Genomic DNA, 25,631 nt, shown 5'->3' with positions numbered 1-25,631 from the left:
TAGTGCACTACTTTTGGCACCCTATAATTCCCTATGTAGTGCACTAGCTTTGGCACCCTATAATTCCCTACGTAGTGCACTAGCTTTGGCACCCTATAATTCCCTATGTAGTGCACTACTTTTGGCACCCTATAATTCCCTATGTAGTGCACTACTTTTGGCACCCTATAATTCCCTATGTAGTGCACTACTTTTGCCACCCTATTATTCCCTATGTAGTGCACTACTTTTGGCACCCTATAATTCCCTATGTAGTGCACTACTTTTGGCACCCTATAATTCCCTATGTAGTGCACTACTTTTGGCACCCTATTATTCCCTATGTAGTGCACTACTTTTGGCACCCTATAATTCCCTATGTAGTGCACTACTTTTGGCCAGAGCATTTATAGGAATCGGATGCCATTTGGGACGCACACCTGGCAAAGTTCACTCATTTGGCAAATATGAATTCATTCAAATGAACTGTACGTCATATTGTTATCCTCTGAAATGACACTAATATATTACTAGAGGTTGTGTATTGTTGAGAGGTCTCACAAAACATTGTTGAGATTTGGCAAATACTTGAACTGAATTTTGGAGTATCATAGTTAGATTAAGACTGACTAATACTGATTACTGCTATTGTTACTAATACAGGAATACAGACCCTGTTATTTTTCCTGGTTCTCCACTGAACACAAACAACTGTTTTTAAAATGAAAATGTTTTGGCAGCTAAATACAATTGACACCCCCCAAAAAAAAAAATCGGACTAAAAACTGTGTGGGAATACAAACAAATGTCTATCTTAGAAGCCTCTCCTCTTACTGTTCACAGACCCACTGTAAACCACCATCATCACAGCTCCACAATGAGAGACAATATATTTCACAACATAACAGCAACAAGGCAAACATCTCAAAAAGACTGAAGGAGACAGAGGGGAGGAGGGAGAGAGAAGATGGAGAAAGAAGACGGAGAGAGGGAGACAGAGGGGAGGAGGGAGAGAGAAGAGGGAGAGAGCAGTGAGAAGAGAGAAGACAGAGAGAGAAGAAAGAGAGAGGGATAGAGAAGAAAGAGAGAAGAGAGAGAGGGAAGGAGGGAGAGGAGATAGACGGCACGAGAGAGAGGGGGGAGGGAGACGGAGAAGGGAGAGAACCAAGGCATTCTGTCTGAGGAGCAGAGGACAGAAAAGAGGAGAGGATGAGAAGCAGAAGTGAACTTTGGCACACAGAATGAGGAGGGTTGTGGTGTCTGCTAGTAGAGCTGCTCTGAGGAACGCTACTGTTGGGCTGGACACTCATAGTCCTTTATTGAAGTAGACCCTCTCCACACCGGGGTGGCTCACACGGATCTTCTCCTGAAGCTCTGGCTCCAATCGGCTTACTGACATAGAGCTGGAGGAGAGAGAGGGACAAGAGAGATGCGAGAGCGAGCGATGGCCAGAAAGAAAAAGAGAGATGGGGAGACAATACAAAGTTATGCACCATTCCTGATCAACACAGCTGATCAACACAGCTAGCAATGATAATTCACTTACCTCTTCTGGGGGAACAGTGCACAGCACAGCGGAGTGGCAAACACCAGGCTGAAAGACAAGCAACACATAATGGTCAGCAACACATAAGGGTCAGCAACGCATAAGGGTCAGCAACACATAAGGGTCATCAACACATAAGGGTCATCAACACATAAGGGTCATCAACACATAAGGGTTAGCAACACATAAGGGTCATCAACACATAAGGGTTAGCAACACATAAGGGTCATCAACACATAAGGGTTATCAACACATAAGGATCAGCAACGCATAAGGGTCAGCAACACATAAGGGTCATCAACACATAAGGGTTAGCAACACATAAGGGTCATCAACACATAAGGGTTAGCAACACATAAGGGTCATCAACACATAAGGGTCATCAACACATAAGGGTCATCAACGCATAAGGGTCATCAACACATAAGGGTCAGCAACACATAAGGGTCAGCAACACAGGGGTCAGCAACACATAAGGGTCAGCAACACATAAGGGTCATCAACACATAAGGGTCATCAACACATAAGGGTCATCAACACATAAGGGTCAGCAACACAGGGGTCAGCAACACATAAGGGTTAGCAACACATAAGGGTCATCAACACATAAGGGTCAGCAACACAGGGGTCAGCAACACAAGGGTTAGCAACACATAAGGGTCAGCAACGCATAAGGGTCGGCAACCGGGTCAGCAACACATAAGGGTCAGCAACGCATAAGGGTCAGCAACGCATAAGGGTCAGCAACGCATAAGGGTCAGCAACGCATAAGGGTCAGCAACACATAAGGGTCAGCAACACATAAGGGTCGGCAACCGGGTCAGCAACGCATAAGGGTCAGCAACACATAAGGGTCAGCAACACATACGTAGAATGTATGCACACATGACTGTAAGTCGCTTTGGATAAAAGCGTCTGCTAAATGGCATATATATTATTATTATATATTACATAAGGGTCAGCAACACATAAGGGTCAGGAACAGGGTCAGCAACACATAAGGGTCAGGAACAGGGTCAGCAACACATAAGGGTCAGCAACACATAAGGGTCAGCAACGCATAAGGGTCAGGAACAGGGTCAGCAACACATAAGGGTCAGCAACACATAAGGGTCAGCAACACATAAGGGTCAGCAACACATAAGGGTCAGCAACGCATAAGGGTCAGTAACACATAAGGGTCAGCAACACATAAGGGTCAGCAACATATCTACTATATAGAGCTAGACAGTAGATTAGATACCACAGCTATAATTCCTGGCCCTTTCCCAAGACACAATGTTGATTCAAAACAGCTGTTGTGATATCTAAATGACACTGTACTTATGTTTATGTGATAGTTATATCACGGGTGCTTCACAGTGTTTACAGTATATGTTACGGGTTCTTCACAGTGTTTACAGTATATGTTACGGGTTCTTCACAGTGTTTACAGTATATGTTACGGGTTCTTCACAGTGTTTACAGTATATGTTACGGGTTCTTCACAGTGTTTACAGTATATGTTACGGGTTCTTCACAGTGTTTACAGTATATGTTACGGGTTCTTCACAGCGTTTACAGTATATGTTACGGGTTCTTCACAGCGTTTACAGTATATGTTACGGGTTCTTCACAGTGTTTACAGTATATGTTACGGGTTCTTCACAGAGTTTACAGTATATGTTACGGGTTCTTCACAGCGTTTACAGTATATGTTACGGGTTCTTCAGTGTTTACAGTATATGTTACGGGTTCTTCACAGCGTTTACAGTATATGTTACGGGTTCTTCACAGTGTTTACAGTATATGTTACGGGTTCTTCACAGTGTTTACATTATATGTTACGGGTTCTTCACAGTGTTTACAGTATATGTTACGGGTTCTTCACAGCGTTTACAGCGTTTACAGTATATGTTACGGGTTCTTCACAGCGTTTACAGTATATGTTACGGGTTCTTCACAGTGTTTACAGTATATGTTACGGGTTCTTCACAGCGTTTACAGTATATGTTACGGGTTCTTCACAGGGTTTACAGTATATGTTACGGGTTCTTCACAGCGTTTACAGTATATGCTTTTACACCTGCATTGTTTGCTGTTTGGGGTTTTAGGCTGGGTTTCTGTACAGCACTTTGAGATATCAGCTGATGTACGAAGGGCTATATAAATAAATTTGATTGATGATTGATTTGATTATATGTTACGGGTTCTTCACAGCGTTTACAGTATATGTTACGGGTTCTTCACAGTGTTTACAGTATATGTTACGGGTTCTTCACAGCGTTTACAGTATATGTTACGGGTTCTTCACAGCGTTTACAGTATATGTTACGGGTTCTTCACAGCGTTTACAGTATATGTTACGGGTTCTTCACAGCGTTTACAGTATATGTTACGGGTTCTTCACAGCATTTACAGTATATGTTACGGGTTCTTCACAGTGTTTGCAGTATATGTTACGGGTTCTTCACAGCGTTTACAGTATATGTTACGGGTTCTTCACAGTGTTTACAGTATATGTTACGGGTTCTTCACAGTGTTTACAGTATATGTTACGGGTTCTTCACAGCGTTTACAGTATATGTTACGGGTTCTTCACAGCGTTTACAGTATATGTTACGGGTTCTTCACAGCGTTTACAGTATATGTTACGGGTTCTTCACAGTGTTTTTTCATCAGCAGTCCAAAAGCGGTTTATCAAGAGTTCAAATGGCAGTTTATCAAAAGTCCAAATTGCGGTTTATCAACAGTCCAAATGGTGGTTTATCAGCAGTCCAAATTGCGGTTTATCATCAAGTCAAAATGGTGGTTTATCATCAAGTCAAAATGGTGGTTTATTAACAGTCCATTGCTGGCAACTTACCAGAATCCCACCAAGACCACTTGAATAGGTGCACTCATCCACGGGAACTTCTGAAAAGACCAGAAAACAATGAGGATACATTCCACCCCTCTGAAATGGCTTCCTCTGCTCTGTCCTATTTCCTCACACTGACTGATCACTGAAAGGGCTGGAGTGCAATAGGCAATATGCCTGAGGGCTATAGTTTAGTAGGCACTATTTTGTTTCTACCTATATCCAGTTAGTTTTAATCAGGATGAGGAAATAGAGCATTTGGACTTAGCCTGCTGACCGTGTCTAGAAGACTGCTACGGAGGGCTAGGGTTAGGGATAGGGTTAGGGTTAGGGCTAGGGTTAGGGTTAGGGCTAGGGTTAGGGTTAGGGCTAGGGTTAGGGTTAGGGCTAGGGTTTGGGCTAGGGTTAGGGTTAGGGCTAGGGTTAGGGCTAGGGTTAGGGTTAGGGCTAGGGTTAGGGTTAGGGCAAGGGCTAGGGCTAGGGTTTGGGCTAGGGTTAGGGTTTGGGCTAGGGTTTGGGCTAGGGTTAGGGTTAGGGCTAGGGTTAGGGTTAGGGCTAGGGTTAGGGTTAGGCTCACACAACACAGCGACAGGCCATTATATATACACTGTCTCTAGTATAGCTACTTATCAAAAGGCTGACTGCCGTCACAGATACGGGAGAGTAGGTAAATATGTGATCACGGATACGAGAGAGTAGGTAAATATGTGATCACGGATACGAGAGAGTAGGTAAATATGTGATCACGGATACGAGAGAGTAGGTAAATAAGTGATCACGGATACGAGAGAGTAGGTAAATATGTGATCACGGATACGAGAGAGTAGGTAAATATGTGATCACGGATACGAGAGAGTAGGTAAATATGTGATCACGGATACGAGAGAGTAGGTAAATATGTGATCACGGATACGAGAGAGTAGGTAAATATGTGATCACGGATACGAGAGAGTAGGCAAATATGTGATCACGGAACAAAGTAGGTAAATATGTGATCACGGATACAAGGTGTTAGGTAAAAATGTGATCAGCGGAAAAACAAAAGAGTAAGCAAATATGTGATCACGGATAAGAGTTTAGGTAAATATGTGATCACGGATACAAAGATGATCTTTAGGTAAATATGTGATCACGGATACGAGAGAGTAGGTAAATATGTGATCACGGATACAGAGAGAGTAGGTAAATATGTGATCACGGATACGAGGAGAGTAGGTAAATATGTGATCACGGACCACCGGGAGATAGGTAAATATGTGATCACGGATACGAGAGAGTTAGGTAAATATGTGATCACGGATAGGTAGAAGAGTAGGTAAATATGTGATCACGGATACTGTTGAAAGAGTAGGTAAATATGTGATCACGGATACGAAGACCCTTTAGGTAAATATGTGATCACGGATACGAGAGAGTAGGTAAATATGTGATCACGGATACGAGAGAGTAGGTAAATATGTGATCACGGATACGAGAGAGTAGGTAAATATGTGATCACGGATACGAGAGAGTAGGTAAATATGTGATCACGGATACGAGAGAGTAGGTAAATATGTGATCGTACATGAACAAACTAAATGTTAATGATGTGAATAATACCTTCAGGAAGGCTTTCTTTTCCAAGGTGTTCATTAAAAATGGAGGGATAGCTGAAAAACAAAATAGTAAGATAAAATGTTAATCCTTTATAAATGTTTATTCATACATCATAATCAACCTATACAAACATGATCTTTCACCTGACAACATGGTGGATTTCAAGCTTTTATCATGTCCAGTGTAACATATGGAGTTGCCAGGTTGGAGTCACAGATTGCATGGGTTGCCAGATTGGTTCTAAAGCCTATTGTGTAAGACGTACCCATTCCAGGAGAGGCCATGAGGATTCTAGACACCACCACCTGGGAGATAGCCTGCTTAGCGGCGGTCGTTGACTCTCCTAACCGGTTATCGTTCTCGTCGGTTATCGGAATGCCGTGTTTCAGTTCCCTGGACAAAAGGTAGAAGAAGAAAAGGAAACATCTATTAAACTATTATCTTTCTGTTGAAAGACCTTATAGAAACTGGCATTGATGATGAAGACCCTTTCTGTTGATGATGAAGACCCTTTCTGTTGATGATAAAGAACCTTTCTGTTGAAAGACCTTATAGGAACTGGCATTGATGATAAAGACCCTTTCTGTTGATGATGAAGACCCTTTCTGTTGATGATGAAGACCCTTTCTGTTGATGATGAAGACCCTTTCTGTTGAAAGACCTTATAGGAACTGGCATTGATGATAAAGACCCTTTCTGTTGATGATGAAGACCCTTTCTGTTGATGATGAAGACCCTTTCTGTTGAAAGACCTTATAGAAACTGGCATTGATGATGAAGACCCTTTCTGTTGAAAGACCTTATAGAAACTGGCATTGATGATGAAGACCCTTTCTGTTGATGATAAAGACCCTTTCTGTTGATGATGAAGACCCTTTCTGTTGATGATAAAGACCCTTTCTGTTGATGATGAAGACCCTTTCTGTTGATGATGAAGACCCTTTCTGTTGAAAGACCTTATAGAAACTGGCATTGATGATGAAGACCCTTTCTGTTGATGATAAAGGCCCTTTCTGTTGAAAGACCTTATAGAAACTGGCATTGATGATGAAGACCCTTTCTGTTGAAAGACCTTATAGAAACTGGCATTGATGATAAAGACCCTTTCTGTTGATGATAAAGACCCTTTCTGTTGATGATAAAGACCCTTTCTGTTGAAAGACCTTATAGGAACTGGCATTGATGATGAAGACCCTTTCTGTTGATGATAAAGACCCTTTCTGTTGATGATAAAGATCCTTTCTGTTGATGATAAAGACCCTTTCTGTTGAAAGACCTTATAGGAACTGGCATTGATGATAAAGACCCTTTCTGTTGATGATGAAGACCCTTTCTGTTGATGATGAAGACCCTTTCTGTTGATGATGAAGACCCTTTCTGTTGAAATACCTTATAGAAACTGGCATTGATGATGAAGACCCTTTCTGTTGATGATAAAGAACCTTTCTGTTGAAAGACCTTATAGAAACTGGCATTGATGATGAAGACCCTTTCTGTTGATGATAAAGAACCTTTCTGTTGAAAGACCTTATAGAAACTGGCATTGATGATGAAGACCCTTTCTGTTGATGATAAAGACCCTTTCTGTTGATGATAAAGATCCTTTCTGTTGATGATAAAGACCCTTTCTGTTGATGATGAAGACCCTTTCTGTTGATGATAAAGATCCTTTCTGTTCATGATAAAGACCCTTTCTGTTGAAAGACCTTGTCCAAGTTGTGGAATGAAAAATGTAAATACGCGGTGAGTGATATATGCTATAAAAAAAATACAAAATAAAAAGGAGAGAATTGAGCATTGTAGTAATCTAAACAACATTTCAAACATTTAACACTACATATTAGTAGAGCATTGAGAAGAAAAACACTTAAAATGCTGAATGCATATTTGCAAAGACATATTTTCAAACAGAAGGTGGTACAGGCTAGTTGGTCTTACCGTTGCCTCATGAGAGGGATGTTGATGCAGTTCGCAGCAGCAACAGCAGCGAAGGGAACTAACCTTCCTACGAGGGGAGATATGTGCTGGACAACAAAGGTTGGAGTTAAATAGACAGACAGGAGTTGAACTGATCTATACATTCTAATATTTTTCCAAAGCTTTAAAAGCTCTTTGTGTATGTCATGGTGGTTATGATGAGTGACATTTGTTTCCACAATGGGAATACTGTATGAAATACACAACGTTTTCTCTCTCTTTCAACACATTGACTAACCAGCAAAGCAGGCAGCAGGCAAAATATGTAGATTACTTCTATTCGTGGTTACTAGTCACTTCTATTCACTATTTTGGACGTGAAAACTACTCATGATATGACTTGTGAGTAGTTATGTTTGATAACACTCCCTTGCGACGTGGTTGATGGTAAATGAATGAATGAGAACAGGGTTTCAGTGGGTTAATACCTTTGTTAGTGCATTTAGTCCTAGAGCCGTGGCTACTGCCCCTGTGGTAGCAGATACATAGGCTGTGCCAAGCTGACTGCAAACGAGAGACGCATTCAGAAATTCACATAGTCATATTATCCAAACCACAAAATATTACAGGGTTAATAGGTATCAGAAACACACACAAGACAAAAAAACTACCAGAGCAACATCAGCTAAAAAAATTATATAGAACAAGGTTGTTCAACTGGCGGCCAGATTCGGCCCGTTTATTCATTTAGACCGGCCCTTTGATCAATTCTGATCATTAACAAAAGATCGGAAAATAAATCCCCGTCAGAATCCGACATTCCGGGTCAAAATGACAAGAACTATGGTGGTTGTCTATAGTGTGGTTGTCTATAGTGTGGTTGTCTATAGTGTGGTTGTCTATAGTGTGGTTGTCTATAGTGTGGTTTCTATCACTATGGTGGTTGTCTATAGTGTGGTTGTCTATAGTGTGGTTTCTATCACTATGGTGGTTGTCTATAGTGTGGTTTCTATCACTACGGTGGTTGTCTATAGTGTGGTTGTCTATAGTGTGGTTTCTATCACTATGGTGGTTGTCTATAGTGTGGTTGTCTATAGTGTGGTTTCTATCACTATGGTGGTTGTCTATAGTGTGGTTTCTATCACTACGGTGGTTGTCTATAGTGTGGTTTCTATCACTATGGTGGTTGTCTATAGTGTGGTTGTCTATAGTGTGGTTTCTATCACTACGGTGGTTGTCTATAGTGTGGTTGTCTATAGTGTGGTTTCTATCACTATGGTGGTTGTCTATAGTGTGGTTGTCTATAGTGTGGTTTCTATCACTATGGTGGTTGTCTATAGTGTGGTTTCTATCACTACGGTGGTTGTCTATAGTGTGGTTGTCTATAGTGTGGTTGTCTATAGTGTGGTTTCTATCACTATGGTGGTTGTCTATAGTGTGGTTGTCTATAGTGTGGTTTCTATCACTACGGTGGTTGTCTATAGTGTGGTTGTCTATAGTGTGGTTTCTATCACTATGGTGGTTGTCTATAGTGTGGTTGTCTATAGTGTGGTTTCTATCACTACGGTGGTTGTCTATAGTGTGGTTGTCTATAGTGTGGTTTCTATCACTACGGTGGTTGTCTATAGTGTGGTTGTCTATAGTGTGGTTGTCTATTGTGTGGTTTCTATCACTACGGTGGTTGTCTATAGTGTGGTTTCTATCACTACGGTGGTTGTCTATAGTGTGGTTGTCTATAGTATGGTTGTCTGTAGTATGGTTTCTATCACTATGGTGGTTGTCTATAATGTGGTTGTCTATAGTGTGGTTGTCTATAGTGTGGTTGTCTATAGTGTGGTTTCTATCACTATGGTGGTTGTCTATAGTGTGGTTTCTATCACTATGGTGGTTGTCTATAGTATGGTTTCTATCACTACGGTGGTTGTCTATAATGTGGTTGTCTATAGTGTGGTTTCTATCACTATGGTGGTTTTCTATAGTGTGGTTGTCTATAGTGTGGTTTCTATCACTATGGTGGTTGTCTATAGTGTGGTTTCTTAGACTACGGTGGTTGTCTATAATGTGGTTTCTATCACTACGGTGGATGTCTATAGTGTGGTTGTCTATAGTGTGGTTGTCTATAGTGTGGTTTCTATAGTATGGTTGTCTGTAGTGTGGTTGTCTATAGTGTGGTTTCTATAGTATGGTTGTCTATTGTGTGGTTTCTATCACTATGGTGGTTGTCTATAGTGTGGTTTCTATCACTACGGTGGTTGTCTATAGTGTGGTTGTCTATAGTGTGGTTTCTATCACTATGGTGGTTGTCTATAGTGTGGTTGTCTATAGTGTGGTTTCTATCACTACGGTGGATGTCTATAGTGTGGTTGTCTATAGTGTGGTTGTCTATAGTGTGGTTTCTATAGTATGGTTGTCTGTAGTGTGGTTGTCTATAGTGTGGTTTCTATAGTATGGTTGTCTATTGTGTGGTTTCTATCACTATGGTGGTTGTCTATAGTGTGGTTTCTATCACTACGGTGGTTGTCTATAGTGTGGTTGTCTATAGTGTGGTTTCTATCACTATGGTGGTTGTCTATAGTGTGGTTGTCTATAGTGTGGTTTCTATCACTATGGTGGTTGTCTATAGTGTGGTTGTCTATTGTGTGGTTTCTATCACTATGGTGGTTGTCTATAGTGTGGTTTCTATCACTACGGTGGTTGTCTATAGTGTGGTTGTCTATAGTGTGGTTTCTATCACTATGGTGGTTGTCTATAGTGTGGTTTCTATAGTGTGGTTTCTATCACTACGGTGGTTGTCTATAGTATGGTTGTCTATAGTGTGGTTGTCTATAGTGTGGTTGTCTATAGTATGGTTGTCTATAGTGTGGTTGTCTATAGTGTGGTTGTCTATTGTGTGGTTTCTATCACTATGGTGGTTGTCTATTGTGTGGTTTCTATCACTACGGTGGTTGTCTATAGTGTGGTTGTCTATAGTGTGGTTTCTATCACTACGGTGGTTGTCTATAGTGTGGTTTCTATCACTACGGTGGTTGTCTATAATGTGGTTGTCTATAGTGTGGTTTCTATCACTACGGTGGTTGTCTATTGTGTGGTTTCTATCACTACGGTGGTTGTCTATAATGTGGTTGTCTATAGTGTGGTTTCTATCACTACGGTGGTTGTCTATTGTGTGGTTTCTATCACTACGGTGGTTGTCTATAGTATGGTTTCTATCACTACGGTGGTTGTCTATAATGTGGTTGTCTATAGTGTGGTTTCTATCACTACGGTGGTTGTCTATTGTGTGGTTTCTATCACTACGTGGTTGTCTATAATGTGGTTGTCTATAGTGTGGTTTCTATCACTACGGTGGTTGTCTATTGTGTGGTTTCTATCACTAGGGGGGTTGTCTATAGTGTGGTTTCTATCACTACGGTGGTTGTCTATAGTGTGGTTGTCTATAGTGTGGTTTCTATCACTATGGTGTTTGTCTATAGTGTGGTTGTCTATAGTGTGGTTTCTATCACTATGGTGGTTGTCTATAGTGTGGTTTCTATCACTACGGTGGTTGTCTATAGTGTGGTTGTCTATAGTGTGGTTGTCTATAGTGTGGTTTCTATCACTATGGTGGTTGTCTATAGTGTGGTTGTCTATAGTGTGGTTTCTATCACTATGGTGGTTGTCTATAGTGTGGTTTCTATCACTAGGGGGGTTGTCTATAGTGTGGTTGTCTATAGTGTGGTTGTCTATTGTGTGGTTGTCTATTGTGTGGTTTCTATCACTACGGTGGTTGTCTATAATGTGGTTGTCTATAGTGTGGTTTCTATCACTATGGTGGTTGTCTATAGTGTGGTTTCTATCACTAGGGGGGTTGTCTATAGTGTGGTTTCTATCACTACGGTGGTTGTCTATTGTGTGGTTTCTATCACTACGGTGGTTGTCTATAGTGTGGTTTCTATCACTACGGTGGTTGTCTATAGTGTGGTTGTCTATAGTGTGGTTTCTATCACTACGGTGGTTGTCTATAGTGTGGTTTCTATCACTACGGTGGTTGTCTCTAGTGTGGTTTCTATCACTATGGTGGTTGTCTATTGTGTGGTTTCTATCACTATGGTGGTTGTCTATAGTGTGGTTGTCTATAGTGTGGTTTCTATCACTATGGTGGTTGTCTATAGTATGGTTGTCTATAGTGTGGTTTCTATCACTACGGTGGTTGTCTATAGTGTGGTTTCTATAGTGTGGTTTCTATCACTACGGTGGTTGTCTATAGTGTGGTTGTCTATAGTGTGGTTTCTATCACTATGGTGGTTGTCTATAGTGTGGTTGTCTATAGTGTGGTTTCTATAGTGTGGTTGTCTATAGTATGGTTTCTATCACTATGGTGGTTGTCTATAGTGTGGTTTCTATCACTACGGTGGATGTCTGTAGTGTGGTTTCTATCACTATGGTGGTTGTCTATTGTGTGGTTTCTATCACTACGGTGGTTGTCTATAGTGTGGTTTCTATCACTACGGTGGTTGTCTATAGTGTGGTTTCTATCACTACGGTGGTTGTCTATAGTGTGGTTGTCTATAGTGTGGTTTCTATCACTATGGTGGTTGTCTATAGTGTGGTTTCTATCACTATGGTGGTTGTCTATAGTGTGGTTGTCTATAGTGTGGTTTCTATCACTACGGTGGTTGTCTATAGTGTGGTTGTCTATAGTGTGGTTGTCTATAGTGTGGTTGTCTATAGTGTGGTTTCTATAGTGTGGTTGTCTATAGTGTGGTTGTCTATAGTGTGGTTGTCTATAGTGTGGTTGTCTATAGTGTGGTTGTCTATAGTGTGGTTTCTATGACATTTCATTTTAAGACAAGTAATTTATTGGTGTGTGTTTGGCTCTTTCATATATATATATATTTACACACAGAAGAATAATTACACATGGAAAATGTCTGGCTGCAATCAAACTTTACACATCTGGCCCCTGTAAGAATATAAAAGTAGTTTAATATCCCTGATATAGAAACTATAAAACCAACTTACTTGACTGAGAGAGGAGCATCTCCACTCCTATTGGTGTAGTTGACTATTGCATTGAAGGACTGATTGATCCACTGCCATAAGACTACAGCTGGAGTTGTCCTGAGGAGAGAGAGAGACTTCAATTAGACTACAGCTAGAGTTGTCCTGAGGAGAGAGAGAGAGTGTCATGCAGGTGAAAGAGGACTCAAAAGCGACTTAACAGAAACAGAGTTTATTCAAGTCCAAACAGAAATTTACAAATCCTGAATTTAACAGGAAATGTCCAAACAGGGAATAACAGAAATCCTCTAGTCAGGGGAATAACAGGAGAAGGGCCACAGAATGTCTGGCCAGGCCGTAGCTGACAGAGACACCTGCTCACACGCAGCATCTGATGAAGGCAAAAACACGACAGGACAGGGTTTAATATACACAATCACAGCACGGTGAATTCTAAACAAGGAACCGACAGGACAGGAACGGAACACAAAGGAAGAAATAGGGACTCTAATCAGGGGAAAGGATCGGGAACAGGTGTGGGAAGACTAAATGATGATTAGGGGAATAGGAACAGCTGGGAGCAGGAACGGAACGATAGAGAGAAGAGAGAGCGAGAGAGTGAGAGAGGGAGGGGGAGAGAGAGGGATAGAAAGAGGGAAAGAACCTAATAAGACCAGCAGAGGGAAACGAATAGAATGGGGAGCACAGGGACAAGACATGATAATAAATGACAAACATGACAGAGAGAGACTTCAATTAGACTACAGCTGGAGCTGTCCTGAGGAGAGAGAGAGAGACTTCAATTAGACTACAGCTGGAGTTGTCCTGAGGAGAGAGAGAGAGAGAGAGACTTCAATTAGACTACAGCTGGACTTGCCCTGAGGAGAGAGAGAGACTTCAATTAGACTACAGCTGGAGTTGTCCTGAGGAGAGAGAGAGACTTCAATTAGACTACAGCTGGAGTTGTCCTGAGGAGAGAGAAAGAGAGACTTCAATTAGACTACAGCTGGAGTTGTCCTCAGGGGGGGGGGAATACAGACATTGTCATCCTACAAGAAACATGGTATAGAGGAGATGAACCCACTGGTTGCCCTCTAGGTTACAGAGAGCTGGTAGTCCCATCCACCAAACTACCAGGTGTGAAACAGGGTAGAGACTCAGGTGGTATGCTAATTTGGCATAGAGCAGACCTAACCCACTCTAATATATTAGTCAAAACAAGAACATTTTACATCTGCTAGAAATGAATAAGGAAATGATCTCAGATAAAAATGTAGAGGTGACATCATTCCCTCCTTTAAAATATGCCATCCTAGACACAACTCTGACAACATAACCAACAAAAATGGGTCACCACTCCTGCAGCCCTGTCGCACGCTGGGTCTGTACATAGTCAATGGTAGGCTTCGAGGAGACTCCTATGGTACCTACACCTACAGCTCATTCCTTGGCAGTAGTACTGGGCTCCCGAGTGGTGCAGCGGTCTAAGGCACTGCATCTCAGTGCTTGAGGCGTCACTACAGACACCCTGGTTTGATTCAAGGCTGTATCACAACCGGCCTTGATTGGGAGTCCCATTGGGCGGCGCACAATTGGCCCAGAGTCGTCCAGCTTTGGCTGGTGTAGGCCGTCATTGTAAATAAGAATTTGGTCTTAACTGACTTGCCTAGTTAAATAAAGATTAAAAAACATTTTTTTAAATAAAAAATACTGTAGATTACTTCATCGCTAACCTCAACCCAGAGTCTCTTACAGAGTTCACAGTCAGTCCACTGACACCCCTATCAGATCACAGCAAAATCACTTCCCTATCAAATCTAAAAATATCAAGCAGACAACCTAAGAAAATTAACAATAATAACAAATGGTTTGATGAAGAATGCAAAAACCTAAGAAAGAAATTGAGAAATCTATCCAATCAAAAACAGAGACCCAGAAAACCTGAGTCTACGCCTTCACTATGGTGAATCACTAAAACAATACAGAAATACACTAAGGAAAAGAAGGAACAGCATGTCAGAAATGAGCTCAATGTAACTGAAGAATCCATAGAAGAATCAAACCACTTCTGGGAAAATAGGAAAACTCTAAACAAACAGGAAGAGTTATCTATTCAAATGGAGATGTATGGATAAACCACTTCTCCAATCTTTTTGGCCCTATAACAAAGATCAAACAGCAACAACATACACATAATGAATTACAAATCTTATAATTGGCTATAAAAGACTACCAGAACCCACTGGATTCTCCAATTACATTGAATGAACTACAGGACCAAATAAAAACCATCCAACCCAAAAAGGCCTGTGGTGTTGAATAAAATTATAAAATATACAGACCACAAATTCCAATTGGCTATACTTATACTCTTTAGCATCATCCTTAGCTCTGGCATCTTCCCTAGACTTGTACATTTCCTCAGTGAAAACAATGTACTGCGTCAAATTGTCAAATTGACATTTTACCAAATTACCGTACGACAGACCATGTGTTCACCCTACATACCTTTAATTGACAAACAAACAAACCAAAACAAAGGCAAAGTCTTCTCATGCTTTGCTGACTCAATTTGGCATGGGGTTCTGCTATACAAATTGATGGAAAGTGGGGAAAAAAACATACAACATTATATAAAAGCAACAGGTAACTTCCACAAAGCTGTGAACAATCTCAGACAAGGCAAGAAGGGCCTTCTATGCAATCAAAAGGAACATAAAATTTGACATACCAATCAGGATCTGGCTAAAAATACTTGAATCAGTTAGAGCCCATTGCCCTTTATGGTTGTGAGGTCTGGGGACCGCTCACCAACCAAGAATTCACAAAATGGGACAAACACCAAATTGAGACTCTGCATGCAGAATTCTGCAAGAAATAACCTCTGTGTAGAACGTAAAACACCAAACAATGCATGCAGAGCAGAATTAGGCCGATACCTGCTAGTTATCAAAATCCAGAAAAGAGCTGTTAAATTCTACAACCTTCTAAAAGGAAGCGATTCCCAAACCTTCCATCACCTACAGAGAGATGAACCTGAAGAAGAGTCCCCTAAGCAAGATGGTCCTGGGTCTCTGTTCACAAACAAAACCAACAGAACCCCAGGACAGGAACACAATTAGACCCAACCAAATCATGACAAAACTAAATTATAATTACTTGACACATTGGAAAGAATTAACAAGAAAACAGAATGCTATTTGACTAGAATGCTACTTGGCCCTAAACAGAGAGTACACAGTGCCAGAATACCTGACCACTGTGACTGACCAAAAATTAAGGAAAGACTATGTACAGACTTATTGAGCATAGCCTTGCTATTGAGAAAGACTGCCTTAGGAAGACCTGGCTCTCAAGAGAAGACAGGCTATGTGCACACTTCCCACAAATGAGGTGGAAACTGAGCTGCACTTCCTAACCTCCTGCCAAATGTATGACCATATTAGAGACACATATTTCCCTCAGATTACACAGATCCACAAAGAATTCAAAAACCAATCCAAATTTGATAAACTCCCATATCTACTGGGTGAAATATCACAGTGTGCCATCACAGCAGCAAGATTTGTGACCTGTTGCCACAAGAAAAGGGCAACCAGTGAAGAACAAACACCATTGTAAATACAACCTATATTTATGTTTATTTATTTTCCCTTTTATACTTGAACTATTTGCACGTTGTTACAACACTGTATATGGTAATTGAAGTGTCTTGTTATAACACTGTCATTCTAATAGGACAGCCGTATAACACTGTCATTCTAATAGGACAGTCGTGTAACACTGTCATTCTAATAGGACAGTCGTATAACACTGTCATTCTAATAGGACAGTCGTGTAACACTGTCATTCTAATAGGACAGTCGTGTAACACTGCCATTTTAATAGGACAGTCGCGTAACACTGTCATTCTAATAGGACAGTCACGTAACACTGTCATTCTAATAGGACAGTCATATAACACTGTTATTTTAATAGGACAGTCGTATAACACTGTCATTCTAATAGGACAGTCGTGTAACACTGCCATTCTAATAGGACAGTCGTGTAACACTGCCATTCTAATAGGACAGTCGTGTAACACTGCCATTTTAATAGGACAGTCGCGTAACACTGTCATTCTAATAGGACAGTCACGTAACACTGTCATTCTAATAGGACAGTCGTATAACACTGTCATTCTAATAGGACAGTCGTATAACACTGTCATTCTAATAGGACAGTTGTGTAACACTGTCATTCTAATAGGACAGTTGTGTAACACTGTCATTCTAATAGGACAGTCACGTAACACTGTCATTCTAATAGGACAGTCGTATAACACTGTCATTCTAATAGGACAGTCGCGTAACACTGTCATTCTAATAGGACAGTCACGTAACACTGTCATTCTAATAGGACAGCCGTATAACACTGTCATTCTAATAGGACAGTCGCGTAACACTGTCATTCTAATAGGACAGTCGTATAACACTGTCATTCTAATAGGACAGTTGTGTAACACTATAATTTTAATAGAACACTGCTGCTCACTTGTAGAAGGTCATCATACAGCCAGTGATGGTCATGTTCATGGGGACCTGGGCCGACATGCGGCCAATCAGGATCATCTTCTCTCCGGTGTCTGGGTGGAAGGCTGAGTCAAAGATATACTTGGCTCGCCATAGCTCGTCCTCTGTCAGCCCGGGGGACATCACACCTTGCCTGGGAGAGAAAAGGGGGGGTGATTCAAAGACAAATAGCAAGTGATTAGCTGAGCCTGTTTACTTAGTAGCAACACAAGTTTTAAAAAACCCTGTTCGTTGCACACAACCTGTATTTGATAAACATTGTCCCAAATGTAACAGTGTAGAAGCCTTCAATCTCTTACCAAGCAACATTGCTCTGTGTATTCAATGTTGCATCATAGAATGCAACCATGTGTTGTCTTTCTGGTTCATCAATAGTTAATTAAGGGTAAACTGATCCTAGATCTATGCCAATATGCCAGAAGTCAATTATATCAGTTGCTCTCAGCTCTGTTGAAGGTTGTTTCCAAACAGCAAAATCAGGAGGAACCAGATCTCAGGAGAAACCAGAACCCAGGAGAACTATAGAAAACCAAAAGGAACCAAAACCAACGAGAACTAGGCACAACCAGGATGAACCAGAACCAACAAGAACTAGGGACAACTAGGGAGAACCAGAACCAAATACAACTAGGGAGAACCAGGAAGAACCAGAACCAAGGACAACTAGGGAGAACCAGGAGGAACCAGGACCAAGGACAACTAAGGAGAACCAAAAAGAACCAGAACCAATGTGAACTAGGGAGAACCAGAACCAATGTGAACTAGGGAGAACCAGAACCAAGGACAACTAAGGTGAACCAGGAGGAACCAGAACCAATGTGAACCAGGATGAACCGGAACCAATGTGAACCAGGAGGAACAGGAACCAATGACAACTAAGGAGAACAAAGAGGAACCAGAACCTATGTTAACTAAGGAGAACAAAGAGGAACCAGAACCTATGTTAACTAGGGAGAACCAGGAGGAACCAGAACCAAGGTGAATGAAGGAGAATCAGAAAAAAAACAGAACCAAGAAGAAACAGGCTCAGAATACACTACCGGTAGTCACTGATGACTTTGTGTGCATTCTCTAGTTGTTCGTTGGTGAGCAGGACGTTGCGGGGGTCTGTAACGGTGAAGAAGTGTTTGGCCCGGCCCATAAACGTCCCTTGGTCCCATCGAGGCTCCTTGATGTTTATGGAGGTGGAGATTTCTGTCGTCATGGTTATCTGAAAGAACACAACAACATTGTAAGAGCAAAGATCATTTATTTTGTCCATCCTGTAAAACATTCACAACACAGACAAGTTTTATTGTCCCAGATGATTTATCTATTAGCTCTCGACTAAAATTCATCAATTAGCCTAGCTACTGTCAGAGGAGGTGAAATTCATAAATTAGCCTAGCTACTGTCAGAGGAGGTGAAATTCATCAATTAGCCTAGCTACTGTCAGAGGAGGTGAAATTCATAAATTAGCCTAGCTACTGTCAGAGGAGGTGAAATTCATAAATTAGCCTAGCTACTGTCAGAGGAGGTGAAATTCATAAATTAGCCTAGCTACTGTCAGAGGAGGTGAAATTCATAAATTAGCCTAGCTACTGTCAGAGGAGGTGAAATTCATAAATTAGCCTAGCTACTGTCAGAGGAGGTGAAATTCATCAATTAGCCTAGCTACTGTCAGAGGAGGTGAAATTCATCAATTAGCCTAGCTACTGTCAGAGGAGGTGAAATTCATCAATTAGCCTAGCTACTGTCAGAGGAGGTGAAATTCATCAATTAGCCTAGTTACTGTCAGAGGAGGTGAAATTCATCAATTAGCCTAGCTACTGTCAGAGGAGGTGAAATTCATCAATTAGCCTAGCTACTGTCAGAGGAGGTGAAATTCATCAATTAGCCTAGCTACTGTCAGAGGAGGTGAAATTCATCAATTAGCCTAGCTACTGTCAGAGGAGGTGAAATTCATCAATTAGCCTAGCTACTGTCAGAGGAGGTGAAATTCATCAATTAGCCTAGCTACTGTCAGAGGAGGTGAAATTCATCAATTAGCCTAGCTACTGTCAGAGGAGGTGAAATTCATCAATTAGCCTAGCTACTGTCAGAGGAGGTGAAATTCATAACATCCTCCTGAATAAAAGCTTTGGAAAAACTGTAATAAGGTGTCCCGATGTTAAGTTTCTTCCCACAAGATTAGTTTCCACAAGATTAGTTCCCACAAGATTAGTTCCCACAAAGTGTGGCACTCACAGGAACAGTTCTAAACAGCATTAAGTCAATGTCATCTGGGTCCCCAGTCCTAGACTTACAGACAAGGGGAAAAATGCAACACAAATCACAAAAAGCTAAACAAAAGGGCTTGACTATTGTATTACCTGGGAGCAAACTAACCCTGAAACAGCATTCCAGTTATTCTGTTTCATTCTGAGACTAGAGGAAAAACTGTTTTTTAGACATTTTTGCAAAAACAAAAAAAGGGAAAAGGGCTCTGTATATCACTTACACATCAGCCAGAAATCACTCACTGTATATCACTTACACATCAGCCAGAAATCACTCACTGTATATCACTTACACATCAGCCAGAAATCACTGACTGTATATTACTTACAGATCAGCCAGAAATCACTGACTGTATATCACTTACACATCAGCCAGAAATCACTCACTGTATATCACTTACACATCAGCCAGAAATCACTCACTGTATATCACTTACACATCAGCCAGAAATCACTCACTGTATATCACTTACACATCAGCCAGAAATCACTCACTGTATATCACTTACACATCAGCCAGAAATCACTCCTTTCTAGGTAACGTCTCTTATGTTACCACAAAATCATGTCACAATTGCTGCCCCTTGAGAGGAATGAAAAACCCAGAACACACTGTGATAAATTCTTCTTGAGATTAATTTAACAGGACAACTGATCCAGTAGAATGTTGCTATGGAAACAGGCCTGGATGACCTGACACGGGTTTTGAAGAGCTAAATTGTACTGAACCTCATAACCCCCCCCCCCCCCCAACCCCCAGTGACCAGGGTCGAGGCGTCTCTTCAAAAGCCCCAAACCCACCACCCTACCCTCCTACCCCTTTCTCTCGCTCTCTCTATGGGGTCAAAGAATGGATGAATTGTGTGTTAACAGCCTAGACATGGGCACGAAGATAGGCTATCGCTCATCTTCATTCTAATTTAATTAGGCCTAATCAACATAGGCTATATTTATATGGGCATGTCAATAAAACAGTTTAGTCTAATTGAAACTACATTATGCTGTGTTGGAATAATCTCTCATAACTCTGGATAAGAGCGTCTGCTAAATGACTTAAATGTAAATGTAAACAAGGCACCTTGTCTAGCAGCCAGTATGGCTACATGTAGTGTGACAGAACTTCTGCACTTTGCCATGCTACTGCATTTTTTCCCTTTCATATCAAATGGACGTAATGTTGTTGTTTTTTTAAATCACAGAGAGGTGAAATAATCACGACATTCCCAAGATACAATGTAACCCAGTCTGGACTAGATTATATTAACCTGCTGTTACAATGTAACCCAGTCTGAACTAGATTATATTAACCAGTTGTTACAATGTAACCCAGTCTGGACTAGATTATATTAACCCGTTGTTACAATGTAACCCAGTCTGGACTAGATTATATTAACCAGTTGTTACAATGTAACCCAGTCTGGACTAGATTATATTAACCTGTTGTTACAATGTAACCCAGTCTGGACTAGATTATATTAACCCGTTGTTACAATGTAACCCAGTCTGAACTAGATTATATTAACCAGTTGTTACAATGTAACCCAGTCTGAACTAGATTATATTAACCAGTTGTTACAATGTAACCCAGTCTGAACTAGATTATATTAACCAGTTGTTACAATGTAACCCAGTCTGGACTAGATTATATTAACCAGTTGTTACAATGTAACCCAGTCTGAACTAGATTATATTAACCAGTTGTTACAATGTAACCCAGTCTGAACTAGATTATATTAACCTGCTGTTACAATGTAACCCAGTCTGAACTAGATTATATTAACCTGCTGTTACAATGTAACCCAGTCTGAACTAGATTATATTAACCAGTTGTTACAATGTAACCCAGTCTGGACTAGATTATATTAACCTGTTGTTACAATGTAACCCAGTCTGAACTAGATTATATTAACCCGTTGTTACAATGTAACCCAGTCTGGACTAGATTATATTAACCAGTTGTTACAATGTAACCCAGTCTGGACTAGATTATATTAACCAGTTGTTACAATGTAACCCAGTCTGGACTAGATTATATTAACCCGTTGTTACAATGTAACCCAGTCAGTCTGGACTAGATTATATTAACCTGCTGTTACAATGTAACCCAGTCTGAACTAGATTATATTAACCCGTTGTTACAATGTAACCCAGTCTGGACTAGATTATATTAACCTGTTGTTACAATGTAACCCAGTCTGAACTAGATTATATTAACCTGTTGTTACAATGTAACCCAGTCTGAACTAGATTATATTAACCAGTTGTTACAATGTAACCCAGTCTGAACTAGATTATATTAACCCGTTGTTACAATGTAACCCAGTCTGGACTAGATTATATTAACCTGTTGTTACAATGTAACCCAGTCTGAACTAGATTATATTAACCAGTTGTTACAATGTAACCCAGTCTGAACTAGATTATATTAACCCGTTGTTACAATGTAACCCAGTCTGGACTAGATTATATTAACCTGTTGTTACAATGTAACCCAGTCTGAACTAGATTATATTAACCAGTTGTTACAATGTAACCCAGTCAGTCTGGACTAGATTATATTAAACTGTTGTTACAATGTAACCCAGTCTGGACTAGATTATATTAACCTGTTGTTACAATGTAACCCAGTCTGAACTAGATTATATTAACCCGTTGTTACAATGTAACCCAGTCAGTCTGGACTAGATTATATTAAACTGCTGTTACAATGTAACCCAGTCTGGACTAGATTATATTAACCAGTTGTTACAATGTAACCCAGTCTGGACTAGATTATATTAACCAGTTGTTACAATGTAACCCAGTCTGAACTAGATTATATTAACCTGTTGTTACAATGTAACCCAGTCTGGACTAGATTATATTAACCCGTTGTTACAATGTAACCCAGTCAGTCTGAACTAGATTATATTAACCCGTTGTTACAATGTAACCCAGTCTGGACTAGATTATATTAACCTGCTGTTACAATGTAACCCAGTCTGAACTAGATTATATTAACCCGTTGTTACAATGTAACCCAGTCTGGACTAGATTATATTAACCAGTTGTTACAATGTAACCCAGTCTGGACTAGATTATATTAACCAGTTGTTACAATGTAACCCAGTCTGGACTAGATTATATTAACCTGTTGTTACAATGTAACCCAGTCTGGACTAGATTATATTAACCCGTTGTTACAATGTAACCCAGTCTGAACTAGATTATATTAACCCGTTGTTACAATGTAACCCAGTCTGGACTAGATTATATTAACCCGTTGTTACAATGTAACCCAGTCTGGACTAGATTATATTAACCCGTTGTTACAATGTAACCCAGTCTGGACTAGATTATATTAACCCGTTGTTACAATGTAACCCAGTCTGGACTAGATTATATTAACCCGTTGTTACAATGTAACCCAGTCTGGACTAGATTATATTAACCCGTTGTTACAATGTAACCCAGTCTGAACTAGATTATATTAACCTGCTGTTACAATGTAACCCAGTCTAAACTAGATTATATTAACCAGTTGTTACAATGTAACCCAGTCTGGACTAGATTATATTAACCTGCTGTTACAATGTAACAGTCTGGACTAGATTATATTCTGTTGTTACAATGTAACCCAGTCTGGATAGATTATATTAACCTGTTGTTACAATGTAACCCAGTCTGGACTAGATTATATTAACCTGTTGTTACAATGTAACCCAGTAACTAGATTATATTAACCCGTTGTTACAATGTAACCCAGTCTGAACTAGATTATATTAACCTGTTGTTACAATGTAACCCAGTCTGGACTAGATTATATTAACCTGTTGTTACAATGTAACCCAGTCTGAACTAGATTATATTAACCCGTTGTTACAATGTAACCCAGTCTGGACTAGATTATATTAACCTGTTGTTACAATGTAACCCAGTCTGGACTAGATTATATTAACCAGTTGTTACAATGTAACCCAGTCTGAACTAGATTATATTAACCAGTTGTTACAATGTAACCCAGTCTGGACTAGATTATATTAACCCGTTGTTACAATGTAAAGTCTGGACTAGATTATATTAACCGTTGTTACAATGTCTGGACTAGATTATATTAACCCGTTGTTACAATGTAACCCAGTCTGACTAGATTATATTAACCAGTTGTTACAATGTAACCCAGTCTGGACCCGTTGTTACAATGTAACCCAGTCTGAACTAGATTATATTAACCAGTTGTTACAATGTAACCCAGTCTGGACTAGATTATATTAACCAGTTGTTACAATGTAACCCAGTCTGGACTAGATTATATTAACCCGTTGTTACAATGTAACCCAGTCTGAACTAGATTATATTAACCAGTTGTTACAATGTAACCCAGTCTGAACTAGATTATATTAACCTGCTGTTACAATGTATCAGGTGTTGTATCCATCCAGTTCAAGCTTGCTGCAGATGTAACGGGGACATTTTGAAACGCATGTCTCTGTCTGTAACCCGTTACACACACACACACACACACACACACACACACACACACACACACACACACACACACACACACACACGCACACATCAGTCTGTTGCAAATATGACTTGTAGGTCACTTACAAACAACAAGAGTTGTTATAAATCTAACTTCTTCTGACAAAATGTCAACCAGTCAGACTTCCTGTGGGTCAAATCCTATGCAACAATAGGCTGAAGGTCTAATACAAAGGCAGTGTTGATTTGATCATATTTGTTATGCCTCTACAAAATCTGAACTCTGACAAGGGGCGGTTTCTCTTAACGCCCGCTACGTTAGGTGGCTTCTGATCGAAAGACCTCTCTTCCAGCCCCACGTTTTAACCAAATCACTGGCCTCCATGGCTACATGTTAACCTATATTAACTACATTGTAACGTTTTTCTTATGCTACAATGGTTGTTCCAAAAGCATAGCCACACAGCTGCATAACACTGTGCAAGAACCGGCCAGCTCTGGTTTGAGAGAGGCTCAGTGAAATATAGCCTACGATAATTCTCACCATTTTGTCAGATGAACCGACCGTGCAAATGGATCCGGGCGAACAATACTACAATTGGCTGGATCGGTTAAACTGATCAACCGAAGCAGACCAGCTTGATCCGAAGCTAACCACTGCATGTAGACCGTTACATCTGGATACCAAGCCAACGTCCAACACCGTGCAAACGCCTAAAGAAATGTAATATCTCCGCTAATAGCCTATTATTCAAAACATATGTTTCAGCCCAGCTGTGCGTGCCTGTTTCAACTACAGCCCTAGCGTTCTGCCTGCCACATCCTCAGATTCAGTCATCTAGTTGCCCACTAGGCAGGCAGGCAGTAGGACTATCCCTCCGTTCCCTGTTAACCATCCAACCCAGATGCACGACTCTAGAAGAAGTGGTATCAAATTCCAACATGTGGAAACGTGTGTTTTAAAGGGTATCCAGCCACTTACTAAGCTCCGGTACTCGTCTGCCACGATCACAGCAGTCTTCTGCCAGAGACGTCCCTGAACAGTGAGCTCGTTCAACGAAGCTAATTTGACAAGTATGCATCGGCTACTCAGCACCAATAGATGCACAGCAGCGGGCACGGAGTTCCTTTCACAATAAAATCCCAACATTAAATACATGCAAATAAGCAGACCAAAATAATATAAATATCTAGATTTTTACGGGAGTCCAAATCATAGAAATATAATATATTCTTTATCTAGCCCCAAACATTTTCATGGACAGGTTTATCATATATTAAAAGTCAATGGCAGCTAATTACATTCCTTCCTCAGACAAGGACTTTTATTAGTAAATGATTTTTTTAGGTGACGTCTGTCTGCTACTCCCCTGCCAGTCATGTGAAATCCATAGATTAGGGCCTAAATCATTTATTTAAATTGACTGTTTTCCTTAAATAAACTGTAACTCGCCAAAATCTTTGAAATTGTTGCATTT

The 25,631-nt window shown here is 40.4% G+C and overlaps 1 protein-coding gene across 1 annotated transcript; it reads right to left on the bottom strand.

The window, feature by feature from the left end:
- Positions 1-293: 293 nt before the first annotated feature.
- LOC124011520 (sideroflexin-1) lies at positions 294-25,264 on the bottom strand. Its single transcript, XM_046324963.1, has 11 exons — positions 25,136-25,264; positions 18,469-18,638; positions 17,391-17,561; positions 12,879-12,977; positions 8,366-8,441; positions 7,899-7,984; positions 6,226-6,353; positions 5,964-6,013; positions 4,371-4,420; positions 1,526-1,573; positions 294-1,382 (listed from the first exon to the last, which is right to left on the bottom strand). Exons 2-11 carry the CDS (start codon positions 18,630-18,632, stop codon positions 1,286-1,288), a joined length of 969 nt encoding a protein of 322 aa, XP_046180919.1. The 5' UTR covers positions 18,633-18,638; positions 25,136-25,264; the 3' UTR covers positions 294-1,285.
- Between the last annotated feature and the right edge of the window lie 367 nt (positions 25,265-25,631).

The sequence above is a fragment of the Oncorhynchus gorbuscha genome, linkage group LG23 (genome assembly GCF_021184085.1).
Source record: "Oncorhynchus gorbuscha isolate QuinsamMale2020 ecotype Even-year linkage group LG23, OgorEven_v1.0, whole genome shotgun sequence".
Classification (NCBI taxonomy): Eukaryota; Metazoa; Chordata; class Actinopteri; order Salmoniformes; family Salmonidae; genus Oncorhynchus; species Oncorhynchus gorbuscha.
Note: the sequence above shows the minus strand (reverse complement) of the source record. Positions and strands in the feature narration are given on the sequence as shown.